This window comes from Fringilla coelebs, assembly GCF_963513975.1.
Source record: "Fringilla coelebs genome assembly, chromosome: 16".
Classification (NCBI taxonomy): Eukaryota; Metazoa; Chordata; class Aves; order Passeriformes; family Fringillidae; genus Fringilla; species Fringilla coelebs.
In genome coordinates, this window is record NC_140042.1 from 13427939 (window position 1) to 13444477 (window position 16539).

Consider the following 16539-nt stretch of genomic DNA (forward strand, 5'->3'; position numbering starts at 1 on the left):
GAGTACACATTGAAAATACTTTGTTCTCTTTCTCTTTAGAGCAGTGTAATACCTACTTGTTATTGTGGTCCCTCTCCCATAACATACTGTTCTTTAAAATGAGCAGCTTCCATTCCTTCACTTCATTTATGTTAACCAGTTCTCTGTTTCTCATTATTTTCTTCTGCACTGAATTGTGATGTCAAAAAACAAAAGCCATGCTCCTGCTGGCAGCTCTGTGCCAATTCCCTCCTGTTATACAGGTGAAACACACCTGCTAACACATCCCAAGATTCTGAAGGGCCATGGCCTTGCCAAAAAAAAGAGGAGCCAAACCCCCCCAGTGCAGTGATCCATGCACTGTGACTCACCTAACAAGCTTCTTTTCCTTTATCTGTTGAATTGCTCCCTGCTCTTTTCCAGGCTGGCTCTCCTGTGTGCTGGAGATGTTCTGAATGCAAATCCCAGCTTCTCATATACTTGCAGTTGGGTGATCCTGTGCAAGCTGAATGAGCTGCTTTATCAGCCAGGTCATTAACAAAAATACACTGAGCCCTGGCCTGGTCCCATTGCTGAGTAGGGGCATCCTGAATAGTGCACTCACTGTTTTTTCTAAGTGATGTGCTCCCTTTCAATTTTAAATATGTTTTAAAAGAAAGTACTTAAATTCTAATACATGTTAGAAAAGGTTGGAAGGAACCTTTTATTGTCCCTGGCATAATCTGCTTGAAACAGAGGCAAATTCAGAGTTAGATCAGGTTGTTCAGAGCCTTCACCTTTAGCCATAGTAGCTCTTGTGATGTCCTGGAATAAACAGTGTTGGTTTGACTAAGTTTGTTTCTGGGAAATGCATCCTGGCTGCTACTGCTATTCTTTTCTTTACTTGGCGGATGTCTGCAATTTGGTTTTTGGTGGTTTTTAATTATTATTTTTTAGAGTAACTGAAATCTGTAACTCTCTCTCCTCCTTTTCACCCTGAAAAATAAAGTCTGCCCCATCCTGCAGCATCCTTTGTGCTCTCAGTGTCTAACAGATGTTCCCTCAAGATGAAGCACCTGCTGAACCAAAGAGCTTCAGCACTGGAAGCTGAGATATTTTGGGTGAATTTCAACACATTTTGGAAAAAAAAAAAAAGAGGGAGTTTCCTTTCCCAGGGACTTCCAGTGTGTTTCCTTTTGTGTAGTTCTTGTTCTCAGTGCTCTGAATCAGCCTGGTGTGGACACTGCCCAGAGCACAGGAGCACCGTGTCCTGGCTCTGCTCAGTGTCATCAGTCACTTCCTTCTTTTGGGAAAAACCCAACAAACAAATCCAACCTCCTGTGTTTGCTGTAGTTTGGGAAAAGAAGGACTGGAGGATGAGGATGATGAGGATGATGACTTGGACGAGAGCTCAGGAGGCAAACGCAGGATCGAGGTGAAGCCTCGCCAGGCCTCCCACACCAATTATTTACTGATGAGAGGCTACTACTGCCCTGGCATCGTCAGCACGCGCAACCTGAGCCCCAGTGACAACATCGTGGTCAACTCCTGCCAGGTGAAGGTCAGGCTCAGATGTACCCCCATCCCAGGAAGGCTCAGCTCTCCAGGTTAGTTCTGTTTGGCCTGAAGTGCATAGAAGTGGCTTGGAGCAGGAGAGATGGTGAGCTCACCTGCTGAGGAATTGGTTTAAACAAAGCCCTCTGACAGGAACATTCTGTTTTCATTACACATCAAGTCTGTAAGGCTTTCTCTCCTGACTTAAAACAGATGGCTGGCTTAGGCTTTTGTTGGTAACAAGGCCTTGCCTCTATTTCATGTTGTGTTAAACTATTACTGCAGTCTGTCCTCTGCTCTGTTAACCCTCTCCAGGAGGTTTTTCAGTCCCTTCAACAACTTGAAATATCGTATGATAACAGGCAGGTTTTCTCTTCTGTGAAGGGAAAAGAAAATCAGAGCTTCTTGAATGAAAATTCTCATTTAACTTGTCTCATGGAAGTGCCTGAAGTGGTGGTGTCCAATGTCTGGCCTCTTAGGTCAGTAATTTAAATGTTTTTATAATATTTAGAGCTTGACTGTCTGCAGTTCATCAGCACTGCCCCTTCTGGAAGAGCATCTTGTTTTCAGCTGTAATGCAGATGTGTCCAGGGCCTTCAGCGCTGCAGCTGAAATCACCTAGTGCTGCCCCTGCCCATTTCCATGGCTGTTGTGACAGAGATAAAACAGAAATTCTTTCTCCTGTCTCTGCTGCCTCTCATGCCCTCCAGCTGTGCTGAGCTGACTGCTCATTACAGCTGAGCCCATTTTTCCTGGCTCCAAAAGTTCCAGAAGCAAATGTGGAGCAGCCTGCAGGTAAAAGGGAAGGGAGCAGGAAGAGCAGTGCCAGAGCTGCCCCCTCATCAGCCAGGATGGGGATGGGGGTTCCATGGCTTCAGTTGGGTCACTTTGGGGCAGTGCTGGACCTGTCACTGAACACTGAGATGCTTTCCTGAATTAATTGTCTGAAGCATTGTCAAGTGGTAGTTGAATCCAGATCTGGCCAACAGATTTCTGCTGTGGATTTTTTGATTACAAGTGTCCTCTACAGCATCTCCTTGCCCTAGAATTTTCACTTGACCTTCTTCAAGAAAAAAGGAGAGGATTCCCTCATTAACTCAGAGCTGAGCTGACCCTCTGTTAGAGAGATCACTGCCTTCCAGCCATAATTCGTTTTGCTGGCAGGGTGAGCCCTTGTAAACCAGATTGCTCCTCTTTACAGGTCTTTTCAGACAGATATGCAAGGCAGAAAGAAATGCAGCAATGAAGAGGAAAGCTAAGCTTGTTTTAGTTGGTCTAGAACAACTCTAATCTGTTTGTCTTTGTGTAGCATGTTGCACAGTAAGTGCTGTTTCACAGCTTAAATTCCCATGGTTTATTTGCTTTGCAGTTCCTTCCTTGCTGGATCACATGGCTGTGGGCACCTCCTGCCTCCCTGAAACTTTCACCAGGCTGATAAAAATCCAGGAAGAAAACTATGATGTGGATAAGTTTCTCCACGAGTGTAGGGAGCGTTATGGGTACAGCCCTGGGGATGTGGCAGCTGCTCTGGAGATCAGGAAGGCCATAGAGGTCACTTCCCACTTTGGGATTTGCAAAGCTGAGCTGAGCAAACGTTTCTGCAGCTATGAACAGGTGGAAGCTGAGCGCAGCAGGAGCTTGGAGCAGTACATCCAGGTGGGTTTACAGCCAGCTGCTTTCCATCCATTAATGTTTGCATGCTTAGTATTCCCCTTGAACAGGATGAGCTTCCAGGCTGTTGGAAGCAACTATAAATTGAACAGAGTTATTTATGTCAGGCAGGAGAAACACACCACACCTGAGAGCAATCTTGCCTCAAAGTTAGGAAGGCAAAAAATTAGAGGAGCTCTTAATCAAAGATAGGAATGAAGTGTTTCAGAAACCTAGAGGTGCTAACATCAACCTTTGGAAGCAAAGTACTTGTTCCCAGTTATATTTTTAACTGTAAGCTGAAGAAAAACATCTCATGCTGTAATTTCAGGAAGCTTTAGGGGTAAAACATCTTTTCAACTTCAGGGGAGCTGGAGGCAAAATTGAATATTTTACTAAACTTTGCTCCTCCCTTTCTGCCAGTTAAATCATGGCATTTCCATGACACTGGGTTAAAGTGACATTTTTCAGTGAAAGCTCCTGAGATAATTTGTTGTGGGGTTTTTTGTTTGTTTTTTACAGGACCTCATTGAAATGCAGCAGGTTTTAGAAGTAGGAGGCCACACTGTCAGGCTGGTGGCAATAGTGTTTGCCAAGCCCTGGCTGCTCCGCTCAGTGTGCCTGAAGAGCAAAGCAGAGGATGCTGAGCAGCCAGGGGCAGAGCCTGCTCTCCCAGATGTGCCACAGGAACACCTGCCCTCGGAGCCAGGGAAGGGACAGGAGTGTCTGGGAGAGGAGCAGCAGTTGGGCAAAGACACACAGAGTGCCAGTGATGATGAGCCCCCGAGGAAGAGGTGTAAGACTGAAGTCCTTCAGGGTGACAGTGACCTCTGCCAGGGTGCACCGCCTGCTCTGGCATGTGCAGATGGCAGGAACTTGGATGCAGCTGTTTCTGAGCCTGCCCCAAGGAAGGAAGCTGTTTCTGGGGGTGAAGAAGCTCCAGGAGGAGGCTCCCTGGAGCCCCCAGCTGAACTCCCAGAGCCTGCTCCAGAGACTGTGGATGTGGACACTTACAAGGAACAAGATAAATCTCATTCTGAGGACAAAGAACCCGAAGTAAAGAACGATGAGCTCAGCACTGAGCACAGCAAGCAGATCCCTGTCCCTGAACAATCAGCCAGTGAGCAGGATGATGATCTTTCCTGCTTCCAGGAGAACCCAGGAGTCTCTAAAGGTATGGAGAGCCCTCTGCATCCCTGAATACAAACCAGCTCATCAGCAGTTGATCCCAAACCAGTAGCTCCACTTTATAAGCAAATTCTAGATTCTTTATGCAGCTGTACCAGAGAGATTGTCTTCTCTCACAGATAAATTGGTGTAACACTAATTCATCTGGAAGGTCTGAGTTTTCAAATACATCCCGTAATTCTTCCTATGCCTTTTGCTGGAATGACTAGTCCAGAAGTATGTTTTCCTTAGAAACTTGTTTCCATGTTCTAAGTTTTTCCAGAATAATTTGGATCCAAAGTTTCTCATCTCTGGCTTCAGTTCAAAGGTCAGGCCTCTCAAAGCCTAGAAAGCACAGCACTGCTGGTGTGCATTTAGCTGGAATGTCCATGGCTGAAAATCCTCAAGTCATTAAACTATTCACCAGGAAGCAGCACATGCCAGTGAGATTTAACAGCCTCATTTGTAACCCAATTGGACTTCATTTTCCTTTCCTTTTTACTGCCAGTTTTCTAATAGCTAGTAGTTCTTGCCAAGCTTTACATTTAGTAGCTTGTGGGGGATTTCATTTTGGTTTGGTTTTTATGAGCTCTAATCTCAGACCGAACCACAAGCTCACTGCTCCTGTGGTACCTTGCCAAGCCCTGCCAGTACCCAGGTCCAGAGGGTGATCCCTAACATCCCACAGCTTGGGATTGTTTCACTGGAGCCTTCCTGCAGGAAATACACTCAGGACTGTCTAAACAGCAGAGACCTCAGCAGTTCTTAAATTAAACTACTGAAGTACTGAAGTACTTCCCTGGATTAACATCCTTGACTTGTTTGTAGCATAGGAGGGAAAACAGGAGTTCTGTTATCAAACACGGAGTCTTCACTGGCCAGTGAATGTTTACATGTGCTTAAGCCAAAGCTGTTACCCTCTGGGTGTGGTAGGAATACCTCATTAAGTAATTGTCTAATTAAAACCCATGACATAATGTAATGGGAGTTGCAGAGATAGCCTCTGCTTTGAAACTGAGCCCTGCTGGAATCCTGAGTTTGCATTCACATCTCCAGCTCCTTGGAGCTCTGCCCTACATCCCTCTGATTTCCAGGAGCTTTAGGTTACCCTGGGAGAGCTCCAGGCTGAGACCCTGCACAGCTCTCTGTGCACCTCGGTTCTTTCAGCCCATACAATCACCATGGTTCAGCCATAGCATCAGACTTCTAGGGATAAAACCTGCTGGGAGTGGGGAAAGGAGCCACAGAAGGTGGGGTTGAGTGAAGAGATGTGGCTGTGGGAGGAGGTGTGGGAAGAGTGTGCTGCAGGCAGGGCAGAGGGGCAGCTCAGAGCTCCCCAAAACTGAGAGCAGCACGTGGAGTAGTTTGCTGCTGTGGTTTCCTAGCAAGCCCTTGCACACTTCACAGCTTGGCCACCTTTAACTCTCCTTCCATTAGATAAGGAATTTGAGTTAATTAGAAAATATGTGTGCTTTTCTTTCCAGGAAGCTCCATGACAGATGTCTCCCAGGCAGCCAGGGACCGGTGAGTAACAGAGCTGTCTGCAGAATACCAAACACTTGGCACTGCCAAAAGAGTACTGGGAGCAGTGGTTTGGAAACCTCAGTTTTATGCTCTGATGAGCAGTGATGGAGAAACCCCACTCCATTGTTCCTGTTAATGTTCCTTGTGCTCCTGTGCATGCTGAAAAAAATGTCTCTGATAGATATTTTTACCCAAAAACCAACGAATCCAAATATCAGAGGACCAAAACTGATTTTACTGCACAAATAAGCCCAGTGCCAGCTCCCAGGTGCCCAGGAACTGCAGTGTGAGAAATGTGAGTTTCCATGCATTGTGGTGTCTTTTGGACACCACAATGCTAAAAATGACGGATTTGCTTCCCATCAGAGCACTGTTGCTGCGTGGTGCAGGTCTTGGATAACTTTTGGATGATATTGGAGCTTATACCAAACAAAGCTTCCCTGCTTATCGAGACCCAGGGCAGCTTCTGGGTTTGTAACGGCGCTGAAAGGGGTGAAAAATGCAGATTTGGTAGAGCAGCACCAGCCCTTGCTCAGAGCAACCACAGGATTTACACTTGTGTTTAAAGGGATGCAGGCAGAAATCACAACGATGAGAAACCCATCCCAGAGAATTCCTGAGAGCCGAGTTTTCCCTGTCTTTGGCAGGCCCTGTGAGAGCGTGTCCTTCATCGGGAGGCCGTGGAGGATCGTGGATGGCAAGCTGAACAAGCCGGTGTGCAAGGGCATGATGGAGGCCGTGCTCTACCACGTGATGAGCAAGCCGGGCGTGCCGCAGGCAGCGCTGCTGCAGCACTACAGCGGCGTGCTGCAGCCCGTGGCCGTGCTGGAGATCCTGCAGGTACGGCCAGCAGCAGCACTGCCAGCCCAGGGCATGGGGACAGCACTCACATTGCTCCCGCTGGGCTCACTGAACCACAGCTGGAGCGAGCTGCTGCTCGCAGGGACAGAGGAGGGAGGCCTGGGCCTGGTTTGGCCGTGCTGTCGCTGATTTCACACTTTGAAGTTGCTTCTGAAATGGATCTACAGGGAGGTGGAGTCCAGGTGGTTGCTGAAGAGTGCATGAAATTGACTGTTTAGTGCAGTGGTAATCACAGGAATCATGGAATAGTTTGGGTTGGAAGGGGTGTTGGGACTGGATGCTCTCTAAGGCCCATTCCAACCTGTAACATTCTATGATCCTATGAAGAATGCCCAGCAAAGAGGAAACCCAAGGACAGGTGTTGATCTTTGCAGCTGCTCAGCCACCTTAAAGGTCCTCTGGTTCCAATTCCCAGTCACCACAGATAATCCAAGTATTCCTAATTTTTTTTCTTATATGCCTTCTAGATGGGTAATCTGACATGAGAATCAAACTGACATGTGTCTGTGCTAGACAATGAGTAAATCAGACCTTCTGCCCTGCCTACAGGTCCTTAATTGTCAAACAAAAGATGGCAAGAAAATTTTTAATTTCTCATAATTTCATTCCCACATCTTGCAATTCAGTTGCCACCACTTTGAAAATGGAACTTTGATTTCTATTTTTTCCTACAAATACTCCGAATCTGAAGCAGAGCAGTAATCCTGCAGGCCTTCCCAAAAGCATGACTTCCTGCTGATTGGAAATCCATTTTCCAGTGTCCATGTGCCACTTCTTCCCCAGGGCTTGCACCCTGTGGTGACAGTGCCAGCTGGGAGTGTTGCCAGTCCTGTTCTGGGTGTTCCAGTATGGATTCCTGGGCAATGTGAATTCAAACCCACAAAAGCAAGCAATTAATTACCTCTGCATTTTATAGAGTGGGGAACTTCAATCTAACTTCTGCACCAATAAATTCACTAAAACCCGGTTTGGAAACCACGGGGAGAGCTTGTCATACACCTATTAACCATTAACAAGGGCTGGCACAGAAGTCTGGGATTGACATCTATAGCAGCCTTAGATTTTTTGTAACTGGTCCTAAATGTTGACATCTGTTGCTGAGCACCTTCTGTGTCAGTAACCATGTTTCAATCACTGTGCTTGAAAGTAACTAGGCGTATCCAGCTATAGCCAGAGCTTGCATGGTTTTATTAAATGTTTATCCTTTTTACTTTTGTGTTGTAACCATGTGCTCTTCAGGGGCTCAAGTGAAGCCACTTTTGGTATAAATTGTCCAACATTTCTGAGAACACTGTAGCTAGAGCAGCATTCACAGCATATTAAAATATGTGAATTTTTTTGCAGGGTCTGGAAACTCTTGGTTGCATCAGACGATTCTACATGAAAAAGCCATCCCCAGTGTCACTCTTTTCTCAGCCAGTTGTGGAAGAACAACTACAGAATCCCAAACTGAGTGAAAGCCCAACCATTTACTACGAGCCCACGATAGACTGTACTCTCAGGCTGGGGAGAGTGTTCCCCTGTGATATGAATTGGAATAAATGGGTGCAGATTATCCCTGGATAGAAGGGGTCATAGGAAATTGGCTTAACCTGTGGAAGGGAGTGTTCATGGAGATTGTTACAATTTGTGTTCCATCCTGTTTTTATTAAGTTATTTATCGTTTTTACTTCTGAATGTATTTAAACTGAGAATAAAGCTTGATGTTAAAACACAATACATGTTCCTGCCTGAAGCACATTCTCCCTTTATCAGGGACTGGTTGCAGTGTGTAGTTTGTAGTTCCTGCTTTAACTGACGGGGTTTTCACAGGTCACAACAAAGACCCCTTTTTTCACTTTTGGTTCTGTGTAAGGCCACAGTGGTAACGCTTCACCTCTGCTTTGCCTTGTGTGCTGTGCTCAGGGCTGGGGTTTCCTCACCGTGCTTCAGCTCGGTTTCAGCACGGGTGTTTCGGTGTGCCTTTATCACCCCTGCCCTGTGCATTCCGGGGCCGCAGCACGGGCACGGCACCCAGCCGGAGCCTGCTTCCCCTCCCTGCCAGGCCCAAAGCAACCACGCAGAGCCGCCGCCTTGCCCGCAGTGCCGCGTTTATTGCAGGAGCAGCAATAATCGTGATCCCGCTCCCCGCGGCCCTCAGTCCCGCCAGCGGTGCCCGCACTGCGGGTTGCAGCACTTGTAGAAGGTGGTCATGGGCTCGTCGGCCGAGCGCGTCTGGATCTGCATGAAGTAGGCGCGGGGGTGCTCGCACTTGGGGCACGGCTCTGCGGGAAAGCGCCGTGAGGGACCGGCAGGGCCCAGCGAGCCCCGCGCGGGCCCTCGGCCCGGCCCTACCTGCCGTGGAGTCCACGTTCTCCCAGGCCGCGGCGCCGCCCAGCACATCGTCCACCTCCTTCAGCCGCGGGTATTTCCTGCTCGTCACCTGCGGGACCGGCACAGGGAGAGCGGCTCAGCGGGCACCGGGCCCCGGGCTCGGCGGGCCCCCGGCCCGGGCCGCCCCCGCGCCCCGGTACCTTCCGCGTGACGTTGCGCACGTAGGGACAGGTGGTGCAGGCGAAGCGGTGGCAGCGCGGCCCCTCCTCGGCCACCAGCACGTTCCCGCAGGCCGGGCAGAAGAGCAGCATCGCCGGTTCCGCCGCGCCGCCCGCCCCTTCCGGCGATGGCGGCCGAGGAGCCGGCGGAGGAGCCGGCAGAGGAGCTGGCGCACGCCGAGGTGCTGGAGCTGTTCCAGGCGGCGCTGGCGCGGCTGGTGCAGGACCCGCTGCTCTGCGACCTCCCCCCGCAGGTGGGCCCGGGGCGCGGGGCCGGGCCGGGCCGGGCCGGCGGGGCTGGGCTGGGCTCACGGCCGCGTCACTCGCCCGCAGGTGACGGCGGAGGAGATCGGCTCGCAGGTGGCCCTGGAGTACGGGCAGGCCATGACGGTGCGGGTGTGCAAGGCGGACGGCGAGACCGTGCGTGCGTGCGGGGCCGGGCGGGGCGGGCGGGGGCCGGGGCGCGGCGGGCCTGACCCGGCTCTCCCCGGCCCGCAGCCGTGGTGGTGGTGCAGAACGCCTCGGTGCTGGAGCTGAAGAAGGCGCTGCGGCGGCACATCCAGCTGAGGCAGGCGCGGCAGGGCGGTGTCCAACACCTCAGCTGGTGAGCGGGGCCGGGCGGGTGGCTCGGGAGCGCATCCCAGCCCGGTCCCGCTCCGCGGCTGCCCCTGAGTGTTTTTCCCGCAGGAAGTACATATGGAGGACGTACCACCTCACGTTCAATGGAGAGAAGCTGGCGGATGACAGGAAGAAGCTGAGAGAGTGAGTAACCGAGTCAGCGCTGGGGGGCTGAGAGGAGCCCACGCAGCATCCCCAGGGGCAGGGCTGAGCTGGGAGATTGTGCCCTGGATCGGGGCCCTGGACATTGGCTGGTAGGTGGGACAGCACTGCCCACAGAAGTGGGACAGTCGGACTCAGAGGCTCTCTGCAGGACAGGCTGGCCTCAGGGGGTTCCTCATCCTCAGCCAGCACCATCCTGCACTGGGTTCAGCCAGTTCAGAGCACCCCATGTCCCTCCTGAACTCCTGCAGATGGTTACAGTTACTCAGCTGAGCACATATACTGATGTAGGATAGGAAAGAGCAGGGAACAGGAACTGGAACAGGTTGCCCAGGGAGGTTGTAGATGCCCCAGCCCTGGCAGTGGCCAAAGCCAGGTTAGATAAGGCTTTGAGGAACCTGGCCTAGTGAGAGGTGTCCTGTCCATGGCAGGGTGTTGGGACTGGATGCTCTGTAAGGTCCATTCCAACCCCATAACATTCTGTGATTCTATGAAAAATGCCAAGCAAAGAGGAAACCCAAGGATGGGTGTTGATCTTTGGAGCTGCTCAGACAGTCTGGTAACAACACTCACAGGTGACTCCCATGTTTCCCTGCCCATTCTTGAGGCAAGGGGGGATGAGGCACTTCCCTGCAGTGCTGGGTCTGCCAGCCTGTTGCAGACCAGCAAGAAAAGGTGGTCTAAAGTACTAAAAATTCAGCAAGACAGCCCTAATCAAAGCTGTCCTTGGAAGAGAGAGTCTGGGTGACAGATACTGCATTTAAGGGGTTGTTACAGTTAAAGGTAGATCAGTAGATCCTTCAGTGCTGGCAGCACATCCCACATACACAAGTGGGAATTTTAATGTGTCCTCTAGTAGAGCACAGCATGGGATTGTAGGAGTCCCTCTGTCCCTGGGAAAGATGAATCTCTGGGGTTTCACAGTTGTTTTTCCTGGGAAGCTGGCATTTAACAGCCTAACTCTGTGTTCAGGTATGGCATCAGGAACCGGGACGAGGTCAGCTTCATAAAGAAGCTTCGAAAGTAACCTGTGGGGTAAGTCCTGAATGTCCACCCAGAGCTCCCAGCTCCTCATCATCCCCAGGCCGTGGTGATGAGGCTCAGAGCTGATGCTGCTGCTCTCTGCTGGCTGGCAAAATATTTCTGAATGCCTGCACAGGGCTGGTGCCTGTTTCCAGATCCTGGTAGTGTTTTTTGTGTTCCTCTCGGGGCAGGGAATGATAATTCAGCCACATCAGGTAACACACACTGAGAGCAGCAGCAGGAATAGCTGACTCTATGTTTAGACTCTCAACCTGCTTCTACATTGTCTTGAGACTCATTAAGCACAGTGTTCTTTTGCTGCTCTGATTGCTTCCAGGACCTTTCTTTCTTTTAGGCTTTTTAAATGTCTGGAAATCATTGTCAGGAGCATGGCTGGGTTTCTAACTCATGCAGACATACTTCTGGTATTCATACTGCTATTTTGAGAAAATTGTGCACACAAACACAAGATGTAGCCAAGATTCTCAGGCTTAGTAAGTTTTAAATTATGCTTTTAGAAACAGTCACAGTGGCTGAAGAACAGGGGTAACAGCAGCTTGTCCACAGCCTTATGTTGTTTTGCTCTCCAGGTAGCTGGATAAAAACTGTTCCTTTTTGACCACAGTTAGCTTTTATTCTTCTTTGAACATTGCCATATTTTCAAGATCCAGTGTAACAAAATGTGTGCCCTAACAACAGCCACTGGTCACTGCCTGTGACCAGCAGTCACCTCTGGCACTGCCTGGTCCCTCCTGGACCATCATGGCAGCGTGGTGAGAAAAGCCCAGCATGCAGTCATTATTGTCACTGACAAATATTTTCTTTCTTAAAACAGAGAGAGCAGAGAATCCAGCCCTACCAAGACCAGACTGTGGATTCAGCATCTTCCTGGAGGAAGAGGCTGTCACACTTCAAAGAGGAACAAACTCCATTGACTGGACATTCTCGCGTTTTTTACAGTTGCTGTTTATGGTGTTTGCCTCTGAGCTGTATGTGGATTCCAGGGATTAAAGAGACCCTCCAGTTTTTAAGGCTTTTCAGGCCCTTATTTCCAGCTGCAGATGTATATCTGGCTGGTTTGGGTGCTCCACAGGGTACATGAAACAGCAGGAGTGAGATTAATTAACAAAGGTAGGCACAGACTACTCAGAACAATTCACAGTAGCTAAAACGCTACCTCACCGTTTAATCACCACCTTAGCAGTAGTAAACAACTCTGGTTAAAAATGTAGTATTGAAACTAGTGTAATAAAAATAATGGCAGCAGAAAAGGTTCAATACAATTGAACAAGGCACAAACGTTCTGTTTTTCAGAGTCTTCTGAGATAAGGCAAACCATGCCTGCCAAGTGCTAAGGAGACAGTTTAAATTAACCACGGGCAGGGTTAGAAGTGTCATTGGATTAGAGGCTTTGTCCCCATGGAACTGGCACAGCAAATGCAAAGACAGTCCATCTCCAGGGCCTGCTCGAGAAGCCAGTCTTTGCTGTCAGTGGAGCTGTGCATCCAGGTCGTATTTCTCGCAGAATTTGTCTGTGAAGGGTATACAAGTGAGGAACTCGCACCACTCGCACTTGATGGGGTAAAAATAGAACAGAATCACCAGTCCTGAGAAGAGTGCAATGAAGATGAGCTGGAAAACTATAATTTGGCATCGTTTCCTATATAAATCAAACTTCCCAAAGCTAATGTAGGGCAGGAAGGCAAAGGAGAGGAAGAAACCACTGATAAATCCTGAAATGTGAGCGAAATTATCGATCCAAGGCAGGAGGCCAAAGGCAAAAAGAAAGAGCACCACAGCCAGCAGCTTGAAGAAAGCCCTCCATGGGCGTGCCAGGATTTGCCAACTCTGGAAGAGCTCCACAAAGAGACAGGCCAGAATTCCAAACTGGGATCCTGCAGGGCCAACCTGCAGAAGAAGAGCATTACAGATAATGTCAGGCTCATGCCACCTGCCTGGCCTCTGCAACCAGCTCCAGGAATTAGTTACTTCTTACTCAACTCCTGTTGAGTGGTTCTTGGCAAAGAGACTCTGCAACTTCATCCATGTAATGGGGTGCCAGGAGTAAAGGGGCCTGGTTAGATTTAGGATCAAGGTGTGAGGGCAGAACAGACTAAGGAGGGCAGATGTGGTTCAAGTTTCCAGAGGGGAGAAGCCCTTGAAGGCAGTCTCCTGGCTCCCCCCACCCACCATGTAGTTTTCCTTATGAAAGGAGCTGGAAGGCTCCTGCAGGTCCAGCTATGCAGTCTCCTGTGGGCATGGTGAGCTCTGCTCTTTGCCACTCTCAGGTGCAGGGTGTGTGACACCACACTTGATTCTGAGCCTGCTGGGGCCTCTCTCACCCCGTGGCTGGACAATCCCCCAAGTGTTAGGAGAAGCAGCCTTTTTCCTGCAGCCAGCCCAGGCCAGTGACTTGGAAAGCCCATGGTACCCAGGGGGATGGTGCAGTTAAATGATGGTGTGCTGCCATCTTCGAGCTACAAGTGCCAAGGCTGCACTGCTGAGCCCAGCTCTGGTGGCTCTGCCCCAGCCACAGGGGCACAGGCATGTAGAGAAGGGTTGTGCTCAGGGCAAGTTACCAGGACCCTGGGCTGCAGGAGACCCACCTCTGCTCTGTAGGGTAGAAATATTGCACTGGCAAGGTTCCCAGTGATGCCACTGAGCAGGTAGATGATAGAGATGCGGTGCCATCCTGCCAGCTTCTCTAGGTCCCGCAGGATCGTCATTTGGAAACAGACTGAAACCAGACAGTGCAGGATCCTGCCAAGTGCAGAGTACAGAAGCTGAAGCAGCAGCCACTGAAGTCACCCCTGTGCTCATGTTCTGTCCCCAGCCTTGCTCAGAGTTCCTGCTCTGGCCTTACCCACGCTGCTAATCCCTCCCAACAAACACAGGATGGCAAACCTTGGCACAGAGCACAGCTCAGATCCCTGTGTCCCCATGAGGACAGCCACAACCCTCACAGCAATCCCTGGGCTGAGGGTGTCCCCACCCCAATAGTGGAAGTTTTACACCTCTGCTTACCCAGCGTGGAGGAAAAGTGAGAGCCAGAGGCGGTAGAACTGGTCAGGGACTTCTGGATTGAGGAAAGGAAGGAGCCCACAGACATCATCCATGCAGTGCACCTAGGGCAGAAGTGAGTGTGGAGAGCGGTCCTTCTCCAAGCCCAGGGCACACTGCAGATAGCTCTGGAACAGGGGCTCCCCTCCCACTTCTTGTTGAACCAAGTATCAGGCCTTGTCTCCAACACAAATTCACACAACCCCTTCCCTACGGCAGCTTTAAGCCCTCATTTTTCACCCCAGCACCCAGAGCTGAGGCATCTGCTTGCCCACAGAGCAGACTGTGGATCCTTCTCCCACTGCTGTCACAGTGGTCCTGTGCTGGCCTGTCACAGCTGCCAGCCCAAGTCCCAAACTGGCCCCCAAATGGGGACAGATGCAGCCACCTCTGCCACTCCAGCCAGGAGCAGCAGCTTCCTCCAGGCTCAGGGTGGGACAGGGCACAGGACTCCCACCTAATCTGCAGCACTGCCATCCCAGATCCTGCCAAGCTGCAGAGGGCACCTGGAGGGAGGAGGGCAGCCACAGAACCCCCCAGGTGCACCCTTACCTGAGAGCAGAGCGTTGCCTCCTCGTGGAAATAGCCCCGCATGAATTCACAATACTCCCTGGAGGTAATTTCACACCTGCAGGAGGCACAAGTCACACACAGAAAGCACAAGGGATCATTCCAGTGCTCTCCCAGGCCACCCACTCTCCTTTTCCCATCCCATCCATGAGAACTGATGCCTTTAGCTGCCCCTGACATGCTGCAGTGTCACAGCAAAGGCACAGACACAGTCCCATTTGAGCCCAGTGCCTCTCCACACACCCCTCCTGCTTCTCTCCTCCAGGAAAGCTCCACAGACCTGCATGCCATGGCTCCAAGGCAGCTCCTAAAGCTGCTGTTTAGAGCTGGGAAGAGCCACCAGAGCCTGGGGAAGCTGTGTCTCAGACTGGGGGAGTCTTGTGCCTCTGCAGCTGGCAGAGGGGAAGGGGGGGCTATGTCAACAGTGTCCTGGTCATGACCTTCAGGGACAAACTCCTTGGGGCAGCACACATTTTTCTCCCTAGCAGGGAAAGCCAAGTCCAAGCACTGGGTTAGTAATCAAGCTCAGGGATAACATGAGAAAAACAGCATCTTTCTCTCTTGCAAACCCAGAGTGGGCCATTTCCTGGCATCTCCTTTGAGTGGACTGCAGGCTGGAGACAATGGAGCCTGTCAGGAACAAGCTGGCCATTCCTCAGGAAAAGTGCAGGACTCCCCAGCAGAATGGTTCAATCCCTCCAGACTGGTATCCAAATCCCTCCATACTGAAGGAGCAGCTGAGTGAGATACCCTGCTGTGCCAGCCTCAGGCTGGCTGCTAACTCCTGCTCATCCCAGACTCCTGCTCCATCTGGGAGTCTTGTCATGGCTTTGTCCAACTCCCCTTCCCAGCAGGGCTCTGGGCTGTGTGTGGAAAGGACAAGGAGGGCAAATGGCTGTGTCTACAACCTGAAAAGGCCCCTGTCTCACCCCAACACCCAGTCCCTCCATACAGGAAAACTCACTACCTTCCCTTGGTCCCAATGCAGCAGGGCCGGCCTGTAATCACACAGTCCATGTGGAGGTGGTTGGTGTAATTCCCAGCACTGTTTTTTGTGCAGATCTGCAAAACAACAACAGGCTGCAGTCAGACAGCCACAGCTTTGCTTGCTGGCTGGGTAAAATCAAAACAGCCCCTTGGGAAGAAGCCAGATCCCAGACACAGCTCCCTCTGACAGCAGGATGGTGCCTGATACTCCATCTGCCTGAACATCAGTTGACACCTCCTCTCCAGCCCGAGGCTGAACTGGTTTCCACCTCCCTGTTACCCTGACAGGATCCAGGGCTTTAACTGGCACAGCTTCTGTTGCTGGAGGGCTTTGAGCCTTGGCTGGGCACAGCACGGCTGCCCCGAGCTGGTGCTCCAGAGGCCCTGCCCTCCCAGCAGCACAGCTGAGGCTCTGCACAGTGGGATGCAAATGCCACAGGGCAGCTGCCCATGCAGGCCCTGTCCCTCTGGCCATGCTCACCGGCCACTTGGTGATGTCATCTGGCCACTCGTGGGGCTCCATCGAGGCTGGCTGCTCACACACCCTGCAGAAACAAAGCACAGATCAGCCTGAGAAATACCTTTCCCCAGCACCAGGTAGGATTTCCACACTCTGCCTGTGCCCAGGTTGCCATTCCACAGCTCCCTGTGTCCCTGTGGGGTGACACTGACACACCAGACCGGATCAGCCAAGGCCATGCTGGTCAGCCTCCTTCCAGCACAGATCACAAAGGCAGAGAGCACACAGCTGCCCAGCAACAAACTGGATCCCTTCCAGGGGGACACACCCCAAGGGCAGGAATTGAGCTGGTTTCAGCTCTACACCAGCCCACAGTGACTCTGCCAGGGCAGCCAGCAACTGGCTGGGCTCCTG

General features: G+C 51.0%; 4 protein-coding genes across 9 annotated transcripts in view; 2 read left to right on the top strand and 2 right to left on the bottom strand.

Annotated features, from left to right (window-relative positions):
* GTF3C1 (general transcription factor IIIC subunit 1) overlaps window positions 1-8371 on the top strand; it is a gene marked incomplete at its 5' end in the record, with an annotated part of 40299 nt that extends 31928 nt beyond the window's left edge. For all 3 annotated transcript variants that reach the window (XM_084216410.1, XM_084216411.1, XM_084216412.1), the window contains 6 exons: window positions 1312-1565; window positions 2882-3168; window positions 3685-4336; window positions 5814-5853; window positions 6501-6693; window positions 8059-8371. In XM_084216410.1, the coding sequence (XP_084072536.1) occupies window positions 1312-1565; window positions 2882-3168; window positions 3685-4336; window positions 5814-5853; window positions 6501-6693; window positions 8059-8280 (1648 nt within the window). In that variant the 3' untranslated portion in view covers window positions 8281-8371. The remainder of the gene's footprint in view (window positions 1-1311; window positions 1566-2881; window positions 3169-3684; window positions 4337-5813; window positions 5854-6500; window positions 6694-8058) is intronic.
* A 420-nt stretch (window positions 8372-8791) lies between these two features.
* POLR3K (RNA polymerase III subunit K) lies at window positions 8792-9353 on the bottom strand. Its single transcript, XM_084216336.1, has 3 exons — window positions 9228-9353; window positions 9049-9136; window positions 8792-8978 (listed from the first exon to the last, which is right to left on the bottom strand). The coding sequence occupies exons 1-3, from the start codon at window positions 9336-9338 to the stop codon at window positions 8851-8853; spliced, it is 327 nt and encodes a 108-aa protein (XP_084072462.1). The 5' UTR covers window positions 9339-9353; the 3' UTR covers window positions 8792-8850.
* On the top strand, window positions 9285-12074 carry SNRNP25 (small nuclear ribonucleoprotein U11/U12 subunit 25). Its single transcript, XM_084216335.1, has 6 exons — window positions 9285-9499; window positions 9579-9669; window positions 9744-9849; window positions 9933-10007; window positions 10998-11060; window positions 11884-12074. The coding sequence occupies exons 1-5, from the start codon at window positions 9374-9376 to the stop codon at window positions 11050-11052; spliced, it is 453 nt and encodes a 150-aa protein (XP_084072461.1). The 5' UTR covers window positions 9285-9373; the 3' UTR covers window positions 11053-11060; window positions 11884-12074.
* Window positions 12075-12205: 131 nt separating this feature from the next.
* The window catches only part of RHBDF1 (rhomboid 5 homolog 1), a 35401-nt gene continuing 31067 nt past the window's right edge, over window positions 12206-16539 (bottom strand). For all 4 annotated transcript variants that reach the window (XM_084216334.1, XM_084216333.1, XM_084216331.1 and 1 more), the window contains 6 exons: window positions 16147-16210; window positions 15646-15740; window positions 14661-14736; window positions 14073-14173; window positions 13655-13808; window positions 12206-12956 (listed from right to left, as the gene is read on the bottom strand). In XM_084216334.1, coding sequence (XP_084072460.1) covers window positions 12537-12956; window positions 13655-13808; window positions 14073-14173; window positions 14661-14736; window positions 15646-15740; window positions 16147-16210 — 910 coding nt within the window. In that variant the 3' untranslated portion in view covers window positions 12206-12536. The remainder of the gene's footprint in view (window positions 12957-13654; window positions 13809-14072; window positions 14174-14660; window positions 14737-15645; window positions 15741-16146; window positions 16211-16539) is intronic.

Coding starts and splice junctions, on each gene's coding strand:
- POLR3K (XM_084216336.1), bottom strand. CDS start 9,338: ATGCTGCTCTTCTGCCCGGCCTGCGGGAACGTGCTGGTGGCCGAGGAG. Junction 9,137..9,227: donor TGCGCAACGTCACGCGGAAG/GTACCGGGGCGC, acceptor CCGGTCCCGCAG/GTGACGAGCAGGAAATACCC. Junction 8,979..9,048: donor GAACGTGGACTCCACGGCAG/GTAGGGCCGGGC, acceptor GCTTTCCCGCAG/AGCCGTGCCCCAAGTGCGAG.
- SNRNP25 (XM_084216335.1), top strand. CDS start 9,374: ATGGCGGCCGAGGAGCCGGCGGAGGAGCCGGCAGAGGAGCTGGCGCAC. Junction 9,670..9,743: donor GGCGGACGGCGAGACCGTGC/GTGCGTGCGGGG, acceptor CCCGGCCCGCAG/CCGTGGTGGTGGTGCAGAAC. Junction 10,008..10,997: donor GACAGGAAGAAGCTGAGAGA/GTGAGTAACCGA, acceptor CTCTGTGTTCAG/GTATGGCATCAGGAACCGGG.